The following is a 20,101-nucleotide window of genomic DNA, read 5'->3' as shown; positions in this document are numbered from 1 at the left end:
TCCACCCCACCAGGAAACAAGCTCTCAAATCTCTAGCTCTGCTTCAAAATCTGTGTGACTGCAGAAAAGTCCCCTTCCCCCTTTCCCTCCCCTCGTCTGTACAATGAGGAGACAGCACACACCAGAACCACTAGGAGGGCTTGTTACTGCACAGACAACAGGCCCCACCTCCAGTGTCTCTGATCCATAAGTCCCAGGCGGGGCCCAAGAACCTGCGTGTCTAAGTTCCCAGGTGAGGCTGACGCTGCTGGTCGGAGGACCACACTTTGAGACCCACTGGGCTAGACAGCTCATTGTGGAGCCTCCCAGCACTAGATACTATGATCTGAGGGGGGTTCACCTCACCAACCTCCCCATACCTGCCCCCGTTCTCCTGCCCTGTTCCTAACACCTCCCGCCACGCTCCTGGCCCAGCCACCTGCAAGATTTCCAGGATCTTCAGTTTGGTCTCCATCACCACAATGTCCTCATTCTCCTCAAACTTGCTTCTGTCCAGCGGCTCAGGGGCACCGGCGCCAGCAGGCAGGCTGGGGGCGCCAAAGACAGACTGCTTGCGGTTCAGCACCATGGTGGACATCATGTGCCCCACTCCCTGGATGGACCGCCGCACGTTCTTGCCTGCAGAGCCGGGAGCAGGAGGGGGTCACAGAGGACACACAGCAGGGGCACCTGGTCTGACTCTGTCTCTCTCAGCTGCAGGGCAAAGCCACCCTAAGGAAGGGGCAGGGCTAACCCAGGAAGACTTCCTGGGGGAGGTGAGCTTTCAGCCAAAGCTGGGAATAGAAGGGAGGGCCAGGACAAAGGTGAACTGTGTGGGGAGATCAGTGAGAATTCTCATGTGGGAAATCACGAGAGCTGCTACAGAGCACGGGGGACTCAGGGGACACTGTGTGGAGAGCACTAAAGGCCAGGGGTCAGCCTTCGTGCACTTTTTGTTTGGATGAGTTTATGCCAGCAGGGGGTGTCCCTGACGGCTGGGCTGCTTCCTCTTGATAGCAGTGTGTGTCCCCCACATCTGACTGGGAGCTCCCCCGCAGGGCCTCATTATCTCCCTCAAGACCAGGCTATGTAGGAAGGCAACTCGCCCAGACCCCAGCGTCTCCACAGTGCCTGGGCAGGGGGCTTCTCTGGTCCAGCTGAGGCTGGAGGAGACTGGGGCCTAAGACACTCACTGGCAGAAGAGCCAGGAAGAAGGATGCACAGGAGGGTCGATGGGAGAGGTAAGAGGAGACAGACGCTAGGGTGGGTAGCGGATGGCCCGGCGGAGCAAAGCCTCACCGCCTGGGTCCTCATAGACTTGCAGCATGGCCGGGGGGGCCTGCACGCAGTCGATGATGCCCAGCAGAGTGCGTGTGAGCCGCAGCAGCTCGCTGAAGCTGTAGAAGCCAAAGTAGATGAGGTTGTGCGCCAGGCTGACCACCTGCGGAGAGGGGGTGGGGGCAGAGGTGAGTGTGGGCGGGGCCAAAGCATGGTGGGTGGGGCTCATGAAGGGCGTGATCTTGTGGGTGGGGCCAGCCCAGGGAGTATAATGAGGGACAGATTCCTCTGGAAAGGCTCTAGGATGTCAGGGCTGCATGGACACGGAACCAAGGGTCCCAGACAAGAGCAGCCTGACCCCAGAGAGTTACCAAGGAAGACAGGCCTGCAGAGGAGGCTACTGTGGGGAGGATAGGGCAGAAATGCAAGAAGTGGCAGGTGGCTCCTGCCAGGGGCCCGTGACCCAGCCCTGGGCTGATGTGGTGAGTGGACGAGGGGGAGGCAGCCCTCTCCGGGGCGTCAGGAGAGAAGCCTCCCTCCCAGCAGTCTATGAGGTCTCCCTGCAGTGGCGGGGGCACTGAGGGAAGTGAGGTCGTATATCCCACACCCTACCCTGGGGAGTGACCAAGACCCAGGAGGGAGCAAGCCATCGCCCTGCTGAGCCCCAGCCCACCTCGAAGGTGAGCTTGTTCTTCTCCTCATTGGCAAAGGGCACGGCCTCGCTGACCACATTGTTGAGGTAGTCCTCCACGAACTCCATGGTGCTAGCAAACTTGTTCTTCTTGTCATCTCGGGAAGCGTTGAGGTTGGAATCATAGCTGGGGGTGGAGGCGGCGAGGCATGAGGGTCCCCCGAGATCCTCCCCCCTCCAGCCGAACCCTGCCCACCCCCCTCCACCCAGCTCACTCCTTGATGGTGATAGCCGTGGGGATCTCAGTCCAGAGGCGGGCAAACTTGACGGGCGTGACCAGTTCCTGGGGGTCACGGTCCACGTGCACATGCAGCATCAGGTGGCAGAAGGAGGCACGCAGGTCAAAGGGCAGCATCTCATCCGCCATGCACAGGAAGATCAGGTCGACGCCCAGCTGCTGAGAGATCTCATCGATGGCCAGGTACTGCCGGTCCAGGCACATGCGGGCAAAGAGCTTCAGCTGGTACCTGCGGGGCAGGGAGGACAGTGAGGACATGGCAGGTGGGCTCGCAAGGGCTGCTGGCACAGGCCTGGGCCTGCTGAGGACTTGAGAAAGTGGCAAAGGGACTTAGGTTAAACCACGCACCAGCCACCGTAACAGGACACAATTCTGAGCAAGACAAGTGGATGGAAACACAGTCTGGGATTGAGTAAGAGCAAATCTCCCCTCCTTGCTAAGGAGGAAGGTGCTTCTGGCTCAGCCAGGACAGGTCTTCATGGGAAGAGGGATGGCATAGAGAAAGGCTGGGAGGGGGAAGGGAGGAGAGTTCGGTAAGAGGAACCCTGCTCGGGCAGGGGGTTGATGGCGAGACTGGGAGACAGAGGAGGGGAGGGTGCAAGACCAGGGTGGAAGAGCTACAGAAATGAAGGCTGTAGGAAGCTTTGTTCTGCACCGAGTCATGCCCTCTGCCTCCTCCTCGGAGCCCTGCATTACCTACCCCAGGCTCCATGGCCAGGCAGCCTGGGTTTGGATCATGGCTCCCTGCTTACGGCTGTGTCACCGTGGGCAAGTTCCTTTACCTCTCTGTGCCTGTCTCCCCAACTTTATAATGCGAGTAATGATAGTCTCTACTTCACGGGGTTGTCGTGAGGCTGAAATGAGTGATTGGGTGAAAGTGTTTTGCCCAGTGCCCAGGAGACAGTGAGCCTTTGATGAGTGTTATCTAGTGTTCTTCTTTTTTAAATATGTATGTATGGAAACAGGTGTGGGTTTCTTTCAGGCCTCGTCACTGTGCTGAGCCTGGCCTCAGGCCACCCAGTGCTCCTCGGGCCGCCCAGTCACCCGTCACTTAGCCTCCCAGGTGAAGGCAGAGGCAGGAGTCCCCTCGAAGCTGCTGGGGCTCGTCCCGGGGCAGGGCCTGGCGAGGGCCCCTGGGAGGACCACGAGGCACCTGTAGTAGCTGAGCACGTTCTCATCGTGGGCGTTGCCGGCCCGGGCCTCCTGGGCCAGCTGCCTGATGCTCTTCTCGTGGTGCTCGTTGTTCTTGTCGGTCCACATGAGCCACACTTCCTCCTCTGAGTACTCGATGCTCAGGTACTCGAGGGACTGCGCCATCTCCTTCACGGGCCGAAGCCTGCAGACCGACAGAACCCATCACAGGGAGCGGGGCCCAGAGCCCTCCCCGAGCACCCCCGGCCACACAGACCTCCCCTCCCAGAGCTGGGCTGAGGGCCAGTCAGGCTCCCAGGCTGCCTCCCCTGTGGGACCCACCTCCAGCCTGCGACCCCAGACGGACCATGAGCTTCTGGAAGGCAGGGGCCTCGGCTCACTCTCCTCTGTGCCCCCATCCCCTCCCCCACACAGTGCCGGGCACCGAGCTGGCCACACAGCAGGTACTGGGTATCTGCAGAGAGCCTGCAGATACTAGCGTGAACCCAGACAGGGCCCCAGCTCTAAGGCAGCAGCGGGGCCGGGCAGGGTGGAGCCCCGGGGGGGACGTGAGCTGCGGGTAGGAAACAGTGCAGCCGGCTCACTCGGTCTGGATGAGAATGTCACTGTTCTTGGGGTCCAGCACACACTTGCAGATGAGCTCCTGGGTGACGGGGATGGCGATGTGGTTGGACACACACAGGTCAGAGAGGTAGTCCAGGAACCTGGAGTGGTGACAGCAGGGGTGGGGGTGAGGGACTCAGGGGTGGCCCCCCAGTGGGGACAAAGCCCACCCTCCTCCTTCCCCAGCTGGCAGCACCAGCTCCCCGGCGCTTGGAGTTTGCTGCTCCTGCTTCCTTCTCAAAGCCTGTAGACAGGGATATGGACTCCCGGCTCCCTGGGGAGGGATGACCCACAGTCATCACCCTGGGGCTAGATGGGAGTCCAGGGGGTCAGAGGAAAGGAGACACAGGAAGGAGTGATATTCAAAATATTTAACTGGTCCAGTGCAGGCACTGACTTGGCCGCTGGAGAAGGGTCTGGGGGCCTCCTGCTCTACCAGGAGTCAACCCCCTTGTTGCTAGGTTGGGCCAAATATGGGAGGGGACCTAGGGAGGGGCTGGGGGGGCCAGGGCCTCAGAGAGGTGGCAGTTTGTCAACAAGTGCAGAAGGATTTCAATATTTAACAGCCAGCACCAGCAGCTTTCTTCCCCGGGCAGCAGTGGGAGGGCAGAGGGGGGTGGTATGGCAGGGGAGGGGGGCCCACCTGGGCTCCCGGTTCTTCCGCACCAGGCTGACGAAGGTCTCCACCTCCGTCTTGGTGATGTGCTTCTCCAGGAGCTTGCGGTTGTTGTGCAGCAGGGCCGTGATGGTGTCTTCGGCCAGGATGTCATAGCCAATCTGGGACTGCATCATCCCGAACTGCTTGGCGATGTGCTCCTGGGTGGGTGGACGGGCTGGGGGTCACAGGGAGCCCAGCTCTGCTCCAGAACACTGATCCCAGGGCCCCAGACAAGGACCCAACACCAGCAGGGGACCCCGACCCTAGGAAGCTAAGGGGTCCAGGAGAGGATGCCAGCTCCGGGCAGAGGGTAGTTTTATGTAATATAGTTATTTAGCTCACCATCCATCTCCCTACCAGAGTGAAACCCCCACGAGGGAGGGACCCTGTATGTTTGGCAGGGCCAGCTACATGATTGGTGGGGCCCGGTGAAAATCAAATAGCAGGACTCTTCCCAGAAATAAGCCCACTCACCTACAGTCAATTACTCTTTGACAAAGGAGGCAAGAATGTACAATGGGAAAAAGAAGTCTCTTCAGCAAGTGGTGTTGGGAAAGTTGGACAGTGCATGTAAATCAATGAAGTTAGAACACACCCTCTCACCATACACAAAAATAAACTCAAAATGGCTTAAAGACTTAAATATAAGACATGACACCATAAAACTCCTGGAAGAGATCATAGGCAAAACATTCTCTGACATAAATCGTACCAATGTTTTCTTAGGTCAGTCTCCCAAGGCAAAAGAAATAAAAACAAAGATAAACAAATGGGACCTAATCAAACTTAAAGCTTTTGCACAGCAAAGGAAACCATAAACAAAACGAAAAGACAACCTACAGAATGGGAGAAAATATTTGCAAATGATGCGACCGACAAGGGCTTAATTTCCAAAATACACAAACAGCTCATACAACTCAACAACAAAAAAACCAACAACCCAATCAAAAAATGGGCAGAACACCTAAATAGACATTTCTCCAAAGAAGAAATACAGATGGCCAATAGGCACATGAAAAGATGCTCAACATCACTAATTATTAGAGAAATGCAAATCAAAACTACAATGAGGTACCACCTCACACCAGTCAGAATGGCCATCATTAAAAAGTCTACAAATAACAAATGCTGGAGAGGGTGTGGAGAAAAGGGAACCCTCCTACACTGTTGGTGGGAATGTAAGTTGGTGCAGCCACTATGGAGAACAGTATGGAGGTTCCTCAGAAAACTAAAAATAGAATTACCATATGATCCAGCAATCCCACTCCTAGGCATATATCCAGACAAAACTATAATTCAAAAAGATATGTTCACCCCTATGTTCACAGCAGCACTATTTACAATAGCCAAGACATGGAAACAACCTAACTGTCCATCAACAGATGAATGCATAAAGAAGATGTGGTATATATATGCAATGGAATACTACTCAGCCATAAAAAAGAACGAAATAATGCCATTTGCAGCAACATGGGTGCAACTAGAGATTATCATACTAAGTAAGTCAGAAAGTGAAAGACAAATACCATATGATATCACTTATACGTGGAATCTAAAATACGACACAGATGAACTTATCCATGAAACAGAAACAGACTCATGGACATAGAGAACAGACTGGTGGTTGCCAAAGGGGAGGGGGTTGGGGGAGGGACGGAGTGGGAGGTTGGGGTTAGCAGATGTAAGCTTTTATATATAGAATGCATAAACAACAAGGTCCTACTGTACAGCACAGAGAACTATATTCAATATCCTATGATAGGACTGCCCTGGTGGAAGAGTGGTTAAGAACCCGCCTGCCAACGCAGGGGACACGGGTTCGAGCCCTGGTCTGGGAAGATCCCACATGCCATGGAGCAACAAAGCCCGCATGCCACAACTACTGAAGCCCGCACGCCACAACTACTGAAGCCCACGTGCCTAGAACCCGTGCTCTACAACAAGAGAAGCCACCTCGATGAGAAGCCTGCGCACTGCAACGAAGAGTAGCCCCCGCTCGCCGCAACTAGAGAAAGCCTGCGCGCAGCAACGAAGACCTAATGCAGCCAAAAATAAATAAATAAATAAATTTATTTTAAAAAAAAAAAAAATCCTATGATAAACCATAATGGAAAAGACTATTAAAGAAAGAATGTATATATATATATGTATAACTGAATCACTTTGCTGTACAGTAGAAATTCATACAACATTGTAAATCAACTATATTTCAATAAATAAATAAATAAACTAGAGGTAATATTTAAAAAAAAAAAAGAAATAGCAGGACCCTTGTTCAAAAATTAAGAATTTCAAGACAGCCATAGTGGAGCGTTAAACCCAGCACGAGGCCCCTCTAAGGATGGAGCCAGGTTGTGCGCTGTGAGGACAGCCCTACTATCTGGTTTGGTTCCCTGCAGCATCCTCATCCTTGGGGCCTGAGACGGCGCTTGGCACACCACGGGTGCGCCTTGGTGAACACGTGCTGAGTGAATGAGAGCAGGAGTGAGGGAGGGAGCGAGCCGGCCAGCAGGTGAAGGGGCAGCAGTCCAGGGCGGCGGGCAGCCCACCTGGTTCTTGCGGTAGTCCTCCTGGGAATGGCGCAGCACGCGGTAGCACAGGCGAAACATGTGCTGGTAGGGGGCGTTCTTCTGGTCCGATAGCTCCTCCAGCCGCACCAGGGGGCCCTCACCCCCCTTGTCACGGAACGGGGTCTTCAGAATGCCAAAGATCTAGGGAAGCAGGGAGAGTCAGGAGGGATCCCCACATCTGCCCGCACCCCTAATTGTCCTAGGAATCCGAAGCCCCAAACTGACCCTGCCTGGAAGCCACCCTGACATTAACCCTGAGCTGATTCTAAGCTAGACCATGACCCCCGCCCACCCCTTACTCACTCCCCTCTTCTGGCTGGAATCCCAACGCTGGCCTCAGCCCGTCCCTCCCCAACGTGAATTCTAATCCCAACTCAGATCTTGGGCCTGGCTCAGCCTCTGGGGGAAGAGCTGAGGGTCACTGCAGCTCAGGGGTCTGAGGCTAAGAGAAAAGGCAGGCCAGGCCCGTGTGGCCAGAGCTTAAGAGACCAGACACAGGCCTGCCTTGTCCAAAAGGATGGATGTGGGGATGTAGGGTTACATAAAGCCAGGCTGGCAAAGTGGTAACAAGTGAATTCAGGCAGTGTTCGTTGTACTATTCTTTCAATACTTTCTCAACGTTTGAAATTTTTCATAATAAAAATTTAGAAAAAAATTTTTTTATAAAAGCACAAGTTTGGGCTTCCCTGGTGGAGCAGTGGTTAAGAATCCGCCCGCCAATGCAGGGGACATGGGTTCGAGCCCTGGTCTGGAAAGATCCCACGTGCCACGGAGCAGCTAAGCCCGTGCACCACAAACGCCAAGCCTGCGTTCTAGAGCCTGCGAGCCACAACTACTGAGCCCGCGTGCCACAACTACTGAAGCCCGCGTGCCTAGAACCCATGCTCCGCAGCAAGGGAAGCCACTGCAATGAGAAGCCCGCTTACCACAGCGAAGAGTAGCCCCCGCTCGCCGCAACTAGACAAAGCCCATGCGCAGCAACAAAGACCCAACACAGCCAAAGATAAATAAATAAAATTTAAAAATGTATTAAAAAAAAAAAAAAAAAAGCTCAAGTTCTCAGCCTGATATCTGAGTGCAAATCCTGGCCCTGTTTTTTTCCTAGCTGTGGATTCTCAGTCAAGTTACTCCAACCTCTGCGTGCCTCAGTTTCCTCATGGGTAAAATGGGGATAATGATTAATAAATAAGCTCTCCCCAGGTTGGGAGGATCAAATGAGTCGATTCACGTAGGGCACTTAGGGCAGTGCCTGGTACATGGTAAGAGCGCAATAAATATTGCGGGTGGTTTCTTTTTTTAAAGAGGTGATAAGATCAACCATACCTCCATTTTTTAAAAATAATAATAATATTTTTTTTAATTTTTAAAATGAATTGATGAGAAACATCAGGGAGACTGCAGCTCAGCTGGAGATGGGAAAAGGCAAGCTCACGTCCACAAGATGTCCTGTTCCCAAAATTTAAAAAAAAAAAGCAGGAGTGGACTTCCCTGGCGGTCCAGCGGTTGAGACTCCGTGCTTCCAATGCGGGGGGCACAGGTTCAATCCCTGGTCAGGGAACTAAGATCCCACATGCCACGCAGCCAAAAAAAAAAAAAAAGGTGTCCTGTTCACTGGTCACTGGCCTTTCCTCGAGGCCCGCCCACCCCCCATGCATGTGCATGGCCACCTGTTTGAGGATGTTCTGCTCTCTCATCAGCTTCTGCCGCTCCCGGTTGGGCTTGGTAACCATGATGTCCAGCACGTTCTGCCCATTGTTCGGGACGTCGCTGACGAAGAACACCAGGTCCTCCAGCAGCTGGATAACAAATCTTCACGAAGGGACGCCAGGGGTGACGAGTGTGAGGTGCCGACCCTGGGCACCTCCCAGGACCCCCGTCACATGCCCCCTGGGGCAACCAGCCCTTCCGCACATGCCGGCCCTGCTGTCACAGCACAGAGCCCATCATCTGCCTTCCATTTCTCTCCCAGCTTCACCCCGAACTGCTTTCCAAACACACCCCTCACCCCACCCACCCTGGATCCAAAGTGCCCTCTAGACAAAGAATCTCAGGATACTCCGATCTGGAAAGAACCAATAGGGCACAGGCAGGGTGTTTGATGTGAAGGGCTCTTCATTTCCATCCACCACTTCCTAGCTGTGTGACCTTGGGCAAGTCTCTTAACCTCTCTGAGCCTCAATCCCACCATCAGTAAAACAGGGGTAATGATGGCTCCATCACAAGGCTAGTTCTTGGAGTATGTGAGCAGTGAGGCTGGGGCCCAAGGTCAGCCAGGGCCCCGCAAGGACCAGTCCCCACCTCTGTCACCCTGCCCCACCCAGCCTATCCAGATTCTGCTTGTGACTCCTTTGTTTGTGAAACACAGGCCCCAGGAGGACAAGGGCTCTCAGGAAACCTCTGCAACCCTGCCCCTGAGGCCCACCTGCGGTCATTCTGGCTGATGAAGCCCTCATTGAGTTTCTCCACGGCGCTGGCCAGCATGGAGCTGGCGTCGTTGGCAAAGTCCAGGTCTCGGATCTCGGACACAGGAACCGACACGATGGCGAAGGCCTCCTTGTCCTCCTTGGTGGGGCACGTGCCCAGCTGCAGGGACAGAGGTCAGCAGGGCACTCAGGGACCAGCCTGGGCCCCAGCCCAGCCCCCTAGCCCCGATGGGCCCACACCATGAGCCGGATGGGCCGCTCCTCCTCGACATCAATGGGCACGTTGGTGCTCTGGATCCACGTGTTGGTGCAGAGATGCCGCAGCCGGACATACGAGTTCCTGCAGGCAGGGGGGCGGACAGAGCAGGGGGAGTGCGCCACGGAGCGCGACCCGGCACTCTGCCGCTCTAACCCCTGGCGGCTTCCCATCTTCCACCTGCCTCCACACCCAGCAGCCGTGGGACAGGGGCACGGGTCCCCTCCAGGTGAGGAGCCTGAGCCAGAGAAGAGAGACCAGCAACACGGCCCCCAGGCCCTGTACTAACTGCTGCGCTTTCCCAGGCCCACATGCCTTGCCCGCTCTCCCCAGAACCAAGCTCTGAAAGCCCAGGCTTAATTACAAGCTCAGGACCCAAATTCATTGGGACAAATGAGGCTATTTAAACTATCCCATTTACTGTCAACATGCATGCGTTTCATGGCGGAAATACTCATGTCTTTGAATATGAAATACAATTAACATTCAGAAATGAAAAATCATCAGAATCTCCAGATACATCTGGCCCCGAGTTTCCGATAAGGGATCGTGGGCCTACAGTGACTCAGTTAATTCTCCCATCAGCCCTGCTGACGGGCAACTTGATAGTCTCACTTCACAGATGAGGAAGTTGGGGCAAAGTGACAGAATCAGCTGCCTGAGATCAGCCAGCCAGTCAATGCTAAAGCCTGTTTGACACCCAGGAAGTTTCTTGATGTTACATTTTAGAATCTCAGGGTTGGGGGGGTCTTAAAAGTCAGGAGGTCCAGCCGTCGCACCCAATGCACCCTGGACAAGCTGTCATGCCGCCTGTGCCTGAGCCCCAGGCTGACTGGCTTTAAAGAACACTGGAGCAAAGGCACTTTGATAAAGAACTAGCACAAGGCGGCACCCAAGGTGCAGGGCCCAGGGCCAGGCACATGGCAAGCATTCAGTGGTGGTGAGCTGCCTACAGGCCTCAGAGCTGCATCCCCAGAGGGGCAATTCATGGCAGGTCCTGAGGCCAAAGGACCTCAGGAGGACAGAGGAGTGGGGGGCGCAGGGAGTCCAGGTGCCAGCCTGGGCACCCCCACCGGCGCCCAGGCACACGGCGTCTACCTACCGGGGCACAAAGGAGTCGGTTTTCTGCAGCGTGGTGGGATCCAGCTCGAAAAGGGAAGCAATGTCGTTGCCATGGGGCACAGCAACCAGGCGGTATTTGATCTTCTCCCCAGCGTTCCGGCGACCTGCGCGGCCCTGGGCACCCTGTGGTGAGGACCCCAACTCAGGCAGGAGCCCCTCCCTCCTCTCAGGCCCCCTGAAACCACCCAGGATCCCACCTGAGAGGCCGTCTCCCTCCAGCCCACCTCCCAGGGTTTCATGGCCTCCCCGGCCCCACCCCCGCCCACCCCAGAGCCGTGCACAGTCACTCTTCCTGGCCCTGGAACCCTCCTTTGGTCCTCACCGTTCCCGTTGCCTTGGGATCAGAGGCGTCACCCTTGTAGCTGGGGTTCTCCTGCTCAGAGATACAAGATAGGGGGGCTATCCACATGACCACCACTCCAAAATACAGTCTACATATGGCCCTGGGTTGGGGCAGGCAAGAACAACCCCCCCCACCTCCCAAGGGTGCCCATCCCAGCCCCAAAACTCATGCTACTCCTTGTTGACATGGAGGAGGCACCAACAAGAGCCCCAGGCCCTGCCCTCCATGGCCCCTCTCCAAAGACCCACAGATGGACGGGGACACACACACATGAATGCCCCAATATACACAAGCCTGTCCGTTACGGACAGACATGGATGTGGAATGTAAGTTCCACAAGGGCTGCGAGTCATGCTCACTGCTGTATCCTCAGCGCCTAGAATAGCTCCTGGCACATAGTAGGAGACACAGTCATATTGGTGAGACTTATTCATAGTCATGCACGTCCTTGATAATATTTGTTAAGTAGAGGCATGAGTGCAGAGAAGCCAGTGTCCACAGACACATGTATCTCTGTGCAGACGTGTGCCAGGCACACATGCTCGTGCACACACGGCCAGAGCTCCCAGGATGCCCTCTGCCTCCCCACTCACCTCAGCAGCCAGGTAGTTGCCCGTGGCCAGGTGCTTGAAGCGGTACAGGCCGTTCCAGTGGCCAGCTCCTCCACGGCAGGGGTCATGGTGGACCACCTGGCAGGTGCAGGGGTGTGAGGCAGGAAGGAGGGGCTGGCTGGGGAGGGGGAGGCATGGCGGGGAGGGGCACCGCAGGCCTGGAGAGCTCTGGGTGGATGGCTCTGGGACCCTCTCTGGCCCCTTGGCTGCAGAGGAGCTCAGAGGAGAGACGAATGGGGGTGGACCTCCCACCCTAGAGGGGGAGGAGGAGCGGGGGAAGCCCAGGGCTGGAGAGGAGGGCTGGGGCCCAGGCGCCGGAAGCAGGGAACTGACCTCCACCTCCCAGAGGGCATTGGAGCTGGTGGCCGAGGTGGCGGACTGGCGCAGCGTGGTGCGCAGGAACACCTGCAGCTTGCCCTTGTACTCATCGCACGTCAGGAACTTCTCCTGCTCCGCGTGGAACAGCCGCACCACGTCTCCCTGCATGCGGCGGGGCGTGGGCTCAGGGCGGACAAGGACCCTCCCGGGGGAGGAGCCCACCTGTCTCAGATGCTGGCGCAGCTCCTTCTAGAGCCAGCAAGCTGAGGGTGGGGTGCATACCTAGCCCTTATGTCCCACAGGCCCTGACCCGACAGCCTCGCATCCTTGCCCAAGAGGGCACAGGGCAAAGGGCAGGGGGCCTGGCCTGGAACCATGGAGAGGTGTCAGGGAGGGCACAGGGTGCTCAAAGAATCTGGGCCCACCCCACGGTGGGGGATGGGGACCCACAGTCCACTGCCACCCCCTTAGCAAAACAGCAAAGTGAGAGCAGCCAGGACTGGGAGAGGATGGACGGGGGGGGGGGGTTGTGAGGCCAGAGACAAGAGAAGGGGAGGAGCGGTTGGGGCCGCTGGGTAGGGCCCTGTGGGGGTGGAGGGAGGCCGGATGGGGGTGCAGAGCCAGAGAAGGGGCAGCATGGAGGGGAGGGCCAGACAGGGAGCAGAGCTGGGTGCTCAGAAGGTGGGGGCAGGCAGGCAGCGGGACCTGTGGGGGTGGGGCGGGGCTGTTTCCGGGGAGCTCCCAGTCCTTACCCCTTTCAACACCTCCTCCAGGTGGTCTCGGAACTGCATAAACAGGTTGATCTTCCAGCTGGTGTTGCAGTTCACAGAGTTGACCTGGGGAAGCGCACCAAGACCCGTGAGGCCGGGCAGACCCCCAGCCGCTGGGGAGTGGGCCGGTGGTTAAGACCCGAAGGGAGTGAGGGGAGGCCGGCCCAGCCCCCATTAGAGCACAAGGGGGTGTCTTCTCCCAACCAGGGCCCCCAGACCCCAGCCCAGCTGCCCTGGGGCCGCCACCCAGTGGGGTGAAGAATGTGGGCAGACACTGGGAGACAGGCAGGGAGCAGGGAGGCCCACCCAGCCTCTCCAGCTGTAGACAGGACTTGGGGGAGGGGGTACGTGGACACCCATCCGCTGCCGGGCTGGCCTTGTTACCAAGCAGGGTCCTTGGACTCTAATCAACGGAAATTAATAAGAGTCCAGATGAAAAATTCAGGCAAGGCTTTAGCAGGACTCCTACTTCAGCACTAGGGAGGGAAAACAAGTCACAGGTGGCCCTGCTCACTCTTCTTATATGTGGGGGGGGGGGGGGGGGCGGATTCATGGGTGGGGCCGGAGGGGTGACTTAGGTGGCCTGCCCACCCCCTTGGTGGTGCCCTGCGCAGGGACCATGCACAGTACCCTGCTTTTGCTCCCAGCACCTCAGAAGTGGCAGTTGGTTTTTGGCATTTTTATATCTTATTGTTCACCGTTGCCCTGACTGTGCATGGGTGCAGGTAGGTTTAGTCCCTTACAGTTTCTTTGTATTTTGTTGCTCGGGAGACATTTGTCCAGGTGCAAGCACTCCCGTGAAGGGCCCCAGACCCCAGCCTATCTCAGCCCAGCGCCCCGCTCACCTCCTTGCAGCCGGCATTGTCGCCGAGCTCATAGTTGCTGGCATGCAGAGGCTGCCCAGCGTTGACAGGGTTCAGGATCACCTTGTCCCCCACAACCACCTATGGGGACAGACGGAGCAGAGTGAGGGTGGGGAAGGCCGGGCCCCCAGGCTTCGCTCTGGCCAGTCTGCCCCCTAAGAAACGGGCATGAGCTCATGCAGCCCCCACACCAAAGACCCTGGAGAAGCCCCCCTGGCGCTGTGGCCTGCGCCTTCCAGCAGGCCCCTCCCCGCAGCCCCGTCCTCACATTGTCCCCGTTGCTCCGCAGCTTCCAGAAGGGCTGGATGAAGAGCCAGGAGCCCTCGTTGCCCGTGGCATCCAGTGTCACCCGCATGGCGTTCTTCTCCAGCAGGGCCGGCAGCCGCTTGTTCACGGTCAGGTACTTGTTACTTTTCATGTGCAGGAGCTGCGAGGCAGCGGGGGGCCAAGTAGTGGGGGGGGGGGGTGAGGTCACCCCAGGAGGCCAGCCCATCAGAAAGGGGGGCACACTGGACCCTGGGACACACAGACCGAGACTAACATGGCCACACGCACAATCACACACCCAGTCCAGCACCCGGGTGATCACACAAAGAGCTAGCGCTGTTCTAAACACCCTACGAGTATTAGCTCGAGGAACCTTACAGCAACCAGAGGGAAGTACTATCACTGCCCTGATTGTCTAGTTGGGGAAACAGAGGCCCAGGGAAGTGAAGTAACTTGCCCAGGTCACAGAGCCAAGGTGTGAACCCGGACCTCGGGGCTCCAGAATCTGTGCTGGTGGCCACAGTGCTGAACACACACCCGTGCACACAGCCATTCAGGCCACACAGCAACGGGCACACGTAGAGGCAGACGCGCAGTCACAGAGACAGTCCCGGGCTGGGTGGTGCCATGGCACTGGCACCCCTCACCCCCACACCTGCCCCGGCGTCACACCTGGATCACACTGCCGTACTTCACGACGTCCCCGTGCACCTTCTTGTTCTCTGTGTCATTCTGTTTCTGCTCCATCTGGGCCGCATGCTGCACAGACACACACAGAGGTGGAGGGCGGGCCCAGAAGCTTGCTCCTGGAGGGACACATCTTCCCACCACCCCCACACACGCAGGTCCTGGCACTGCGCCCAGAGTGACCCTCCTGAGGCCATCTGGCCTGCTCCTCCTGCTACCAACGAGAGAATGAGGCTCAGAGTGTGTACAGCACACAGCCCGCGGCACCAGATCCCTCCCCTCGGGCCCCTCCTCGCCACCTCCCTCTAGAGGGGGCAGCCAGCAGGCCTGTGAGCCCCCTACGCCTCAACATCCCCAGCAGATAACCTAAGGTTGTGCCTCACTCCCCTGCCTCACCAGACTCCTGGTGCCCCAACAGGGGACCCCTGGCCCAGCCCAGACGCCAGCAGGTGTGCTTGGCGCCATTTCCTCCTCCCCCTCCACCCTCACTCCTCTGTGACCCTCCCTCCCCAAACTGTGTGTGCTCCTAGCCCACTGCCTCCAGGGAGCCTTCCCTGATGAGCCACATCCAACTCTGACAGATCCAACCCTGATGGCTCCAGGATTTGGTTTGCATCCCATTGAGGACACCTTTTTAGGTTCTTCTGTCCCATTAGACTGGAAGCTGCCCGAGGATACACTGTGCCTCCTCCATCAGATTGGGGGGTCCTGGAGGTGGGGGCTCTGTCTCCTCCATCAGGAGCAGTGGCTCCTCTGCCCCTTTCATCTCCTCAGTCCCATTATCCGGGCCTCATGCCGGAGGCTGGTGGGAGGATGGCTGCTGAGGAGCCATGCCAGGTACCACGTGACACTCCACAAACCTAGTCTACGGTTGTGTGACCACGTGTGGTTCTGAGTGTCTGCGCACGCGTGAATGCCCTACGCCCAGCCAGATCCACAGCTCAGCCTGGGCCTGTGGCAGCAGCAGGAAGAAGCTGTGACAGCCCCCAGCCCAGGATGAGAGACGGCCTTATTTATAACAGAGCTCAGCAGCCCACACCCAGCCCCCTCTTTCCAGCCCAGTTCACAGCTGTGTGGGGCCCACCCTTTCCCCATTTCCCACCACCTCCCCAGAGAAGGGGATATCGGGAAGCAAGGTCTGCCTGATGCGGGGCAGGGCCCCAGGCCCGGGGGAGGGTCTCAGAAGCAGGCTGCAACGTTGCTGACCACAGCCAAGCCTCCCACTCTCTTTTCCATGGGGATTGGGCCGGACGCCCTGAGCTCTGTCCAGAGAGAACCGCCCAGGATGTAAACTGAGAGGCCTGAGAGCAACCCCAGGCCCTCACACCACACACCAAGGTCGGCCAGAGACCCAGGGACCGTCTAAGCCCCACTGCCAACTCGTCAGATGACCACAATGGCCCAGTCCCCTTGAAGGGCCCCAGGCTCCAACTCTATAAAATGAGGGGAGAGGTTAAGACTAGTTCTTAAATCAGGTTCGCTGGAGGCACTGTCTCTAGGAGCCCCTGGTAACTCCATGTACAGCTGCACAGGTCGTTCACTGCACTGTGGTGTCCAGCTGAAGGCCTGGCTGGCAGCTAAAGTGCAGTCCACAGTTCACTGAGCCACGTGCCCTGGGACAGGGCACACACCTGCGCACGCACACACCTGTGCACACACACCTGCGCGCACACACCTGTAACTTCTGCAGCAGCACCACGTCGGCAATCTTCTCCTTGTCCTGCTTGGTCTGCTTGGCCTTCCAGTACTGCTTCTGGGCCGAGTAGCGGTTCATGGGACACACCTTGAAGAGGCAGTCTGAGGAGGGAGGGCAAAAGGAGGGAGCTCGGTTCATGCGGGGCTCAGGGGAAAACCCTGGCCTGCAGCCCTGCCCCCAAAGCCCACCTCTGCTCTCCTCACCCCTCTCCACCCCCCCGCCCTTCTTGGGTAGAGAGGCAGTGGTCAGAAGACGCCCGTGGAACTCGGAGCATCCTGGATTGTGCTGAGCAGAATGGAGGGGCCCAGAAGCAGGTCTGAGAGTGGGATCTCACCTGGGAGGCGGACGCGTGCCCTCTTCCCCAAGGGAGATTTATCAGAGGCCCTTGGGCCACCACCCCATGCCCTGTCTGTGTCCAGGTTTTGTGGACATTGGCAGCTGACTGTTCACATCAGCATCCTTCTCTGGCCCACCCCCATCTTGCCCACAGATGCCTGGGAAGTTACATTCCCCCCACCCCCCAAGGGGTGTCCTCCATCCACTGGCAGGAGGAGGGGACCGTCTGCAGTGGTCCCTGTGGGATCAGCCTGAGGCCTCTCTTCCCCTGAAACCACCTCCTTGCTCGGCTCCCTCACACTCCTCCTGGGACCCCTCCTCAATAATTCTCCCGTTGTACACTCTGCTTCTAGGGAACTCAACTTAAGAGAGCGCCAATCAAAATTCCAGAAACAGGTTCTTTATTACTTGATTTTTATTCTGGACACAGATAAAGCATCAATGATTTTCATAAGCCCAAACTCCAGAAAGGATGTCAGATTTTTCTACTTCTGGAAAGGAGGCATGAGTTCGAAAATCCTATTCTAAAGTGTGATGTGAAGGGATAGAGGATTCTGGGTCCTGGTGAAATGCTGGCCCGGGGACTGGGCCTGACGATAGCATGAGCTGCGCTGGGAGGCAGTGAGCTCCCCGTCACAGGAGAGAATCCCAGGAGGGCACAGGGCTTAGGGCTCACAGCCTCTAAGACCCCTCCCAGGCCACAGTGCCTCCACAATCAGCAGTGCTCCCGCAGCAGAAACACAGGAAGACGGTTGTGCTGGGAACCTGGACAGGGGCCCCTGGGGGAGCAGATCACAGAGACAGGGCCCTGCCTCATGCTTCCTTTATATATATGTCACATAATGCTTGTTGATCCCACTCCTGGGTTTATATCAGGAGAAAACTCTAATTTGAAAAGATATATGCACCCCAGTGTTCACAGCAGCACTATTTACAATAGCCAGGACATGGAAGCAATCTAAATGTCCATCAACAGATGAATGGATAAAGAAGATGTGGTATATATACACAATGGAATATTACTCAGCCATAAAAAAGAATGAAATAATGCCGTTTGAAGCAACATCGATGGACCTAGAGATTATCATATTAAGTGAAGTAAGTCAGAGAGAGGAAGACAAATACCATATGATATCACTGACATATGGACTCTTAAAAAATGACATAAATGAACTTACAAAACAGAAAGAGACTCACAGACACAGAAAACAAACTTATGGTTACCAAAGGGGATGGGGGGGGTTGGGGGGAGAGATAAATTAGGAGTTTGGGATTAACATATACACACTACTATATATAAAATAGATAAATAGAAGCTGCCACCTCAGAAGGAAGTGATCACATCAGATGAGCTCACGGCCCATCTTGGAGACTGCCTTCTGTCCATCAAGCCCCAGGAGAAGTCAGAAGGACTTCAGCTTAATTTTCAGCAGAATGTGGACAATGCAATGGCAGTGCTGCCTAAACTGGCCACAGGTCTGGATGTCAATTTCTATTCACAGGTGTCTCTGGTTTTGAGTATACACCTGAGTGCAGTGTCTTTGACCTACTAGGCATACCTCCGTACCATGGCTGGCTTGTTGATCCACGGAGTCCTGAGGCTGTGAGTGCAGTTGGGAAACTGAGTTACAACCAACTGGTAGAGAAGATCATCACCTGCAAGCACTCCAGTGACACCAACCTCGTGACAGAAAGCCTGACTGCAGAGCAGTTCCTGGAGACCACCGCCGCACAGCTGACCTACCATGGTCTGTGTGAGCTAACAACAGCTGCCAAGGAGGGCAAACTTAGCGTCTTTTTCTGGAGCAACCACTTTAGCACTATGACTAAGCACAAGGGTCATTTGTACCTACTGGTCACCGACCAGGGCTTTCTTCAGGAGGAGCAAGTGGTGTGGGAGAGCCTGCACAACGTGGACGGAGACAACTGTTTCTGTGACTCTGACTTTCACCTAAGTCACTCCCTGGGCAAGGGACCTGGAGAAGGTGGGAGTGGCTCCCCAGAAAAGCAGCAGCAGGTGGACCAGGACTACCTGATTGCCTTGTCCCTGCAGCAGCAGCAGCCGTCGCGAGGCACACTGGGTCTTAGCGACCTGGAGCTGGCCCAGCAACTTCAGCAAGAGGCGTACCAACAGCACCAAGCAGCCCAGCCCGCGTCAGCACGGGCCCTGTCACCGCAGGGGAGAGGAGCCGCATTTGGACGCCCAGCTGCCGAGCGTCGGCAAAGGCCAAAGCAAGAGTCCGACCGTGTCCTCCTGTAGCCCCGCTCAGTGCCGGGCTGCCTTGCCTCCGCTTTCAGAGGCTGGGGCTATTTTGCTTGCTCCCCAGCTCAACTTGAGATATGCAGGGTAACTTATTTATGGAATGTCGGGGATCAGAGCAGGCAGTAAATGCCAAGGTCAGACTTGGTGACGTCTTTGCCCTCACGTGCTGCCTCCTCTTCCTCCCAACCATCCCGGGCAACATTGGGGTTGGTGGGGTGAGGATTTCTGATTCCCAACTCCCTTTCCCCAGAATAGTCACATTAATATACAGACTCAGGCTCCAGGGTGAGGTCCCTGTCTAGAACACACCTCCCCTACTTTCTGCTCCTGCAGGCCCACCCGTATCCAGCCATCTGTTTGTTTCAGGGTTTAATTTGGGTTTCTATCTCCATTATTTGTAATGCCTTCCTAGGGGTTTGGAAATAAAACTTCTTTCCTGAGAAAAAAATAAAAAATAAAAAATAAAATAGATAAATAACAAGGACCTACTGTATAGCACAGGGAACTATATTCAATATCTTGTAATAACTTATAATGGAAAAGAATCTGAAAAAGAATATACACACACACACACACACACACACACACACACGCATGCACGCACATTATGTATAACTGAATCACTGTGCTGTATACCTGGAACTAACACAACATTGTAAATTAACTATACTTCAATTTTTAAAAATGGTTTAAAAAAAAGAAGAGAAACACAAGTCAAAAAAAAAAATGCTTGTTGAATGAATAAATGATCTGAGCCCTCTAAAGTGTTTGTGGCCCACCCCTATGAGCAATGCACATCTCCATGCTTTTACTCTGCTGTGCTCTTTGCCCAAAGGTGGCCCTGTCCAAAACCCAAGAGGGGCCAGAACCTTCCTTCTCAACAAACTGTGGGGCAGAAGGGCAGAGAGGAGAGAGGGTGAAAGGGTAGCCAGGAGACCGGGCCCGCGCAGGACCAGCAGCAGCAAAGGCCAAGAAAA

The 20,101-nt window shown here is 56.0% G+C and overlaps 2 protein-coding genes across 3 annotated transcripts in view; one reads left to right on the top strand and one right to left on the bottom strand.

Annotated features, from left to right (window-relative positions):
• Window positions 1-20,101, bottom strand: part of ITPR3 (inositol 1,4,5-trisphosphate receptor type 3) — a 65,812-nt gene that overhangs the window by 24,650 nt on the left and 21,061 nt on the right. For both annotated transcript variants that reach the window (XM_068557217.1, XM_068557218.1), the window contains exons 3-22: window positions 16,505-16,626; window positions 14,815-14,901; window positions 14,144-14,302; window positions 13,858-13,956; window positions 12,995-13,078; window positions 12,258-12,404; window positions 11,907-12,002; window positions 11,293-11,343; window positions 10,951-11,093; window positions 9,833-9,932; window positions 9,592-9,752; window positions 8,837-8,978; window positions 7,149-7,310; window positions 4,585-4,757; window positions 3,923-4,042; window positions 3,340-3,522; window positions 2,164-2,415; window positions 1,931-2,075; window positions 1,279-1,420; window positions 419-618 (exon numbers count right to left, since the gene is read on the bottom strand). In XM_068557217.1, the coding sequence (XP_068413318.1) occupies window positions 419-618; window positions 1,279-1,420; window positions 1,931-2,075; window positions 2,164-2,415; window positions 3,340-3,522; window positions 3,923-4,042; window positions 4,585-4,757; window positions 7,149-7,310; window positions 8,837-8,978; window positions 9,592-9,752; window positions 9,833-9,932; window positions 10,951-11,093; window positions 11,293-11,343; window positions 11,907-12,002; window positions 12,258-12,404; window positions 12,995-13,078; window positions 13,858-13,956; window positions 14,144-14,302; window positions 14,815-14,901; window positions 16,505-16,626 (2,768 nt within the window). The remainder of the gene's footprint in view (window positions 1-418; window positions 619-1,278; window positions 1,421-1,930; window positions 2,076-2,163; window positions 2,416-3,339; window positions 3,523-3,922; window positions 4,043-4,584; window positions 4,758-7,148; window positions 7,311-8,836; window positions 8,979-9,591; window positions 9,753-9,832; window positions 9,933-10,950; window positions 11,094-11,292; window positions 11,344-11,906; window positions 12,003-12,257; window positions 12,405-12,994; window positions 13,079-13,857; window positions 13,957-14,143; window positions 14,303-14,814; window positions 14,902-16,504; window positions 16,627-20,101) is intronic.
• Window positions 17,930-19,214, top strand: LOC137773262 (ubiquitin carboxyl-terminal hydrolase MINDY-1-like). Its single transcript, XM_068557804.1, has 3 exons — window positions 17,930-17,959; window positions 18,175-18,293; window positions 18,452-19,214. Exons 1-3 carry the CDS (start codon window positions 17,930-17,932, stop codon window positions 19,119-19,121), a joined length of 819 nt encoding a protein of 272 aa, XP_068413905.1. The 3' UTR covers window positions 19,122-19,214.

This window comes from Eschrichtius robustus, chromosome 12, assembly GCF_028021215.1.
Source record: "Eschrichtius robustus isolate mEscRob2 chromosome 12, mEscRob2.pri, whole genome shotgun sequence".
NCBI classification, from domain to species: Eukaryota; Metazoa; Chordata; class Mammalia; order Artiodactyla; family Eschrichtiidae; genus Eschrichtius; species Eschrichtius robustus.
The sequence above is the reverse complement of the archived record's forward strand: the minus strand, read 5'-3'. Positions and strand labels throughout refer to the sequence as shown.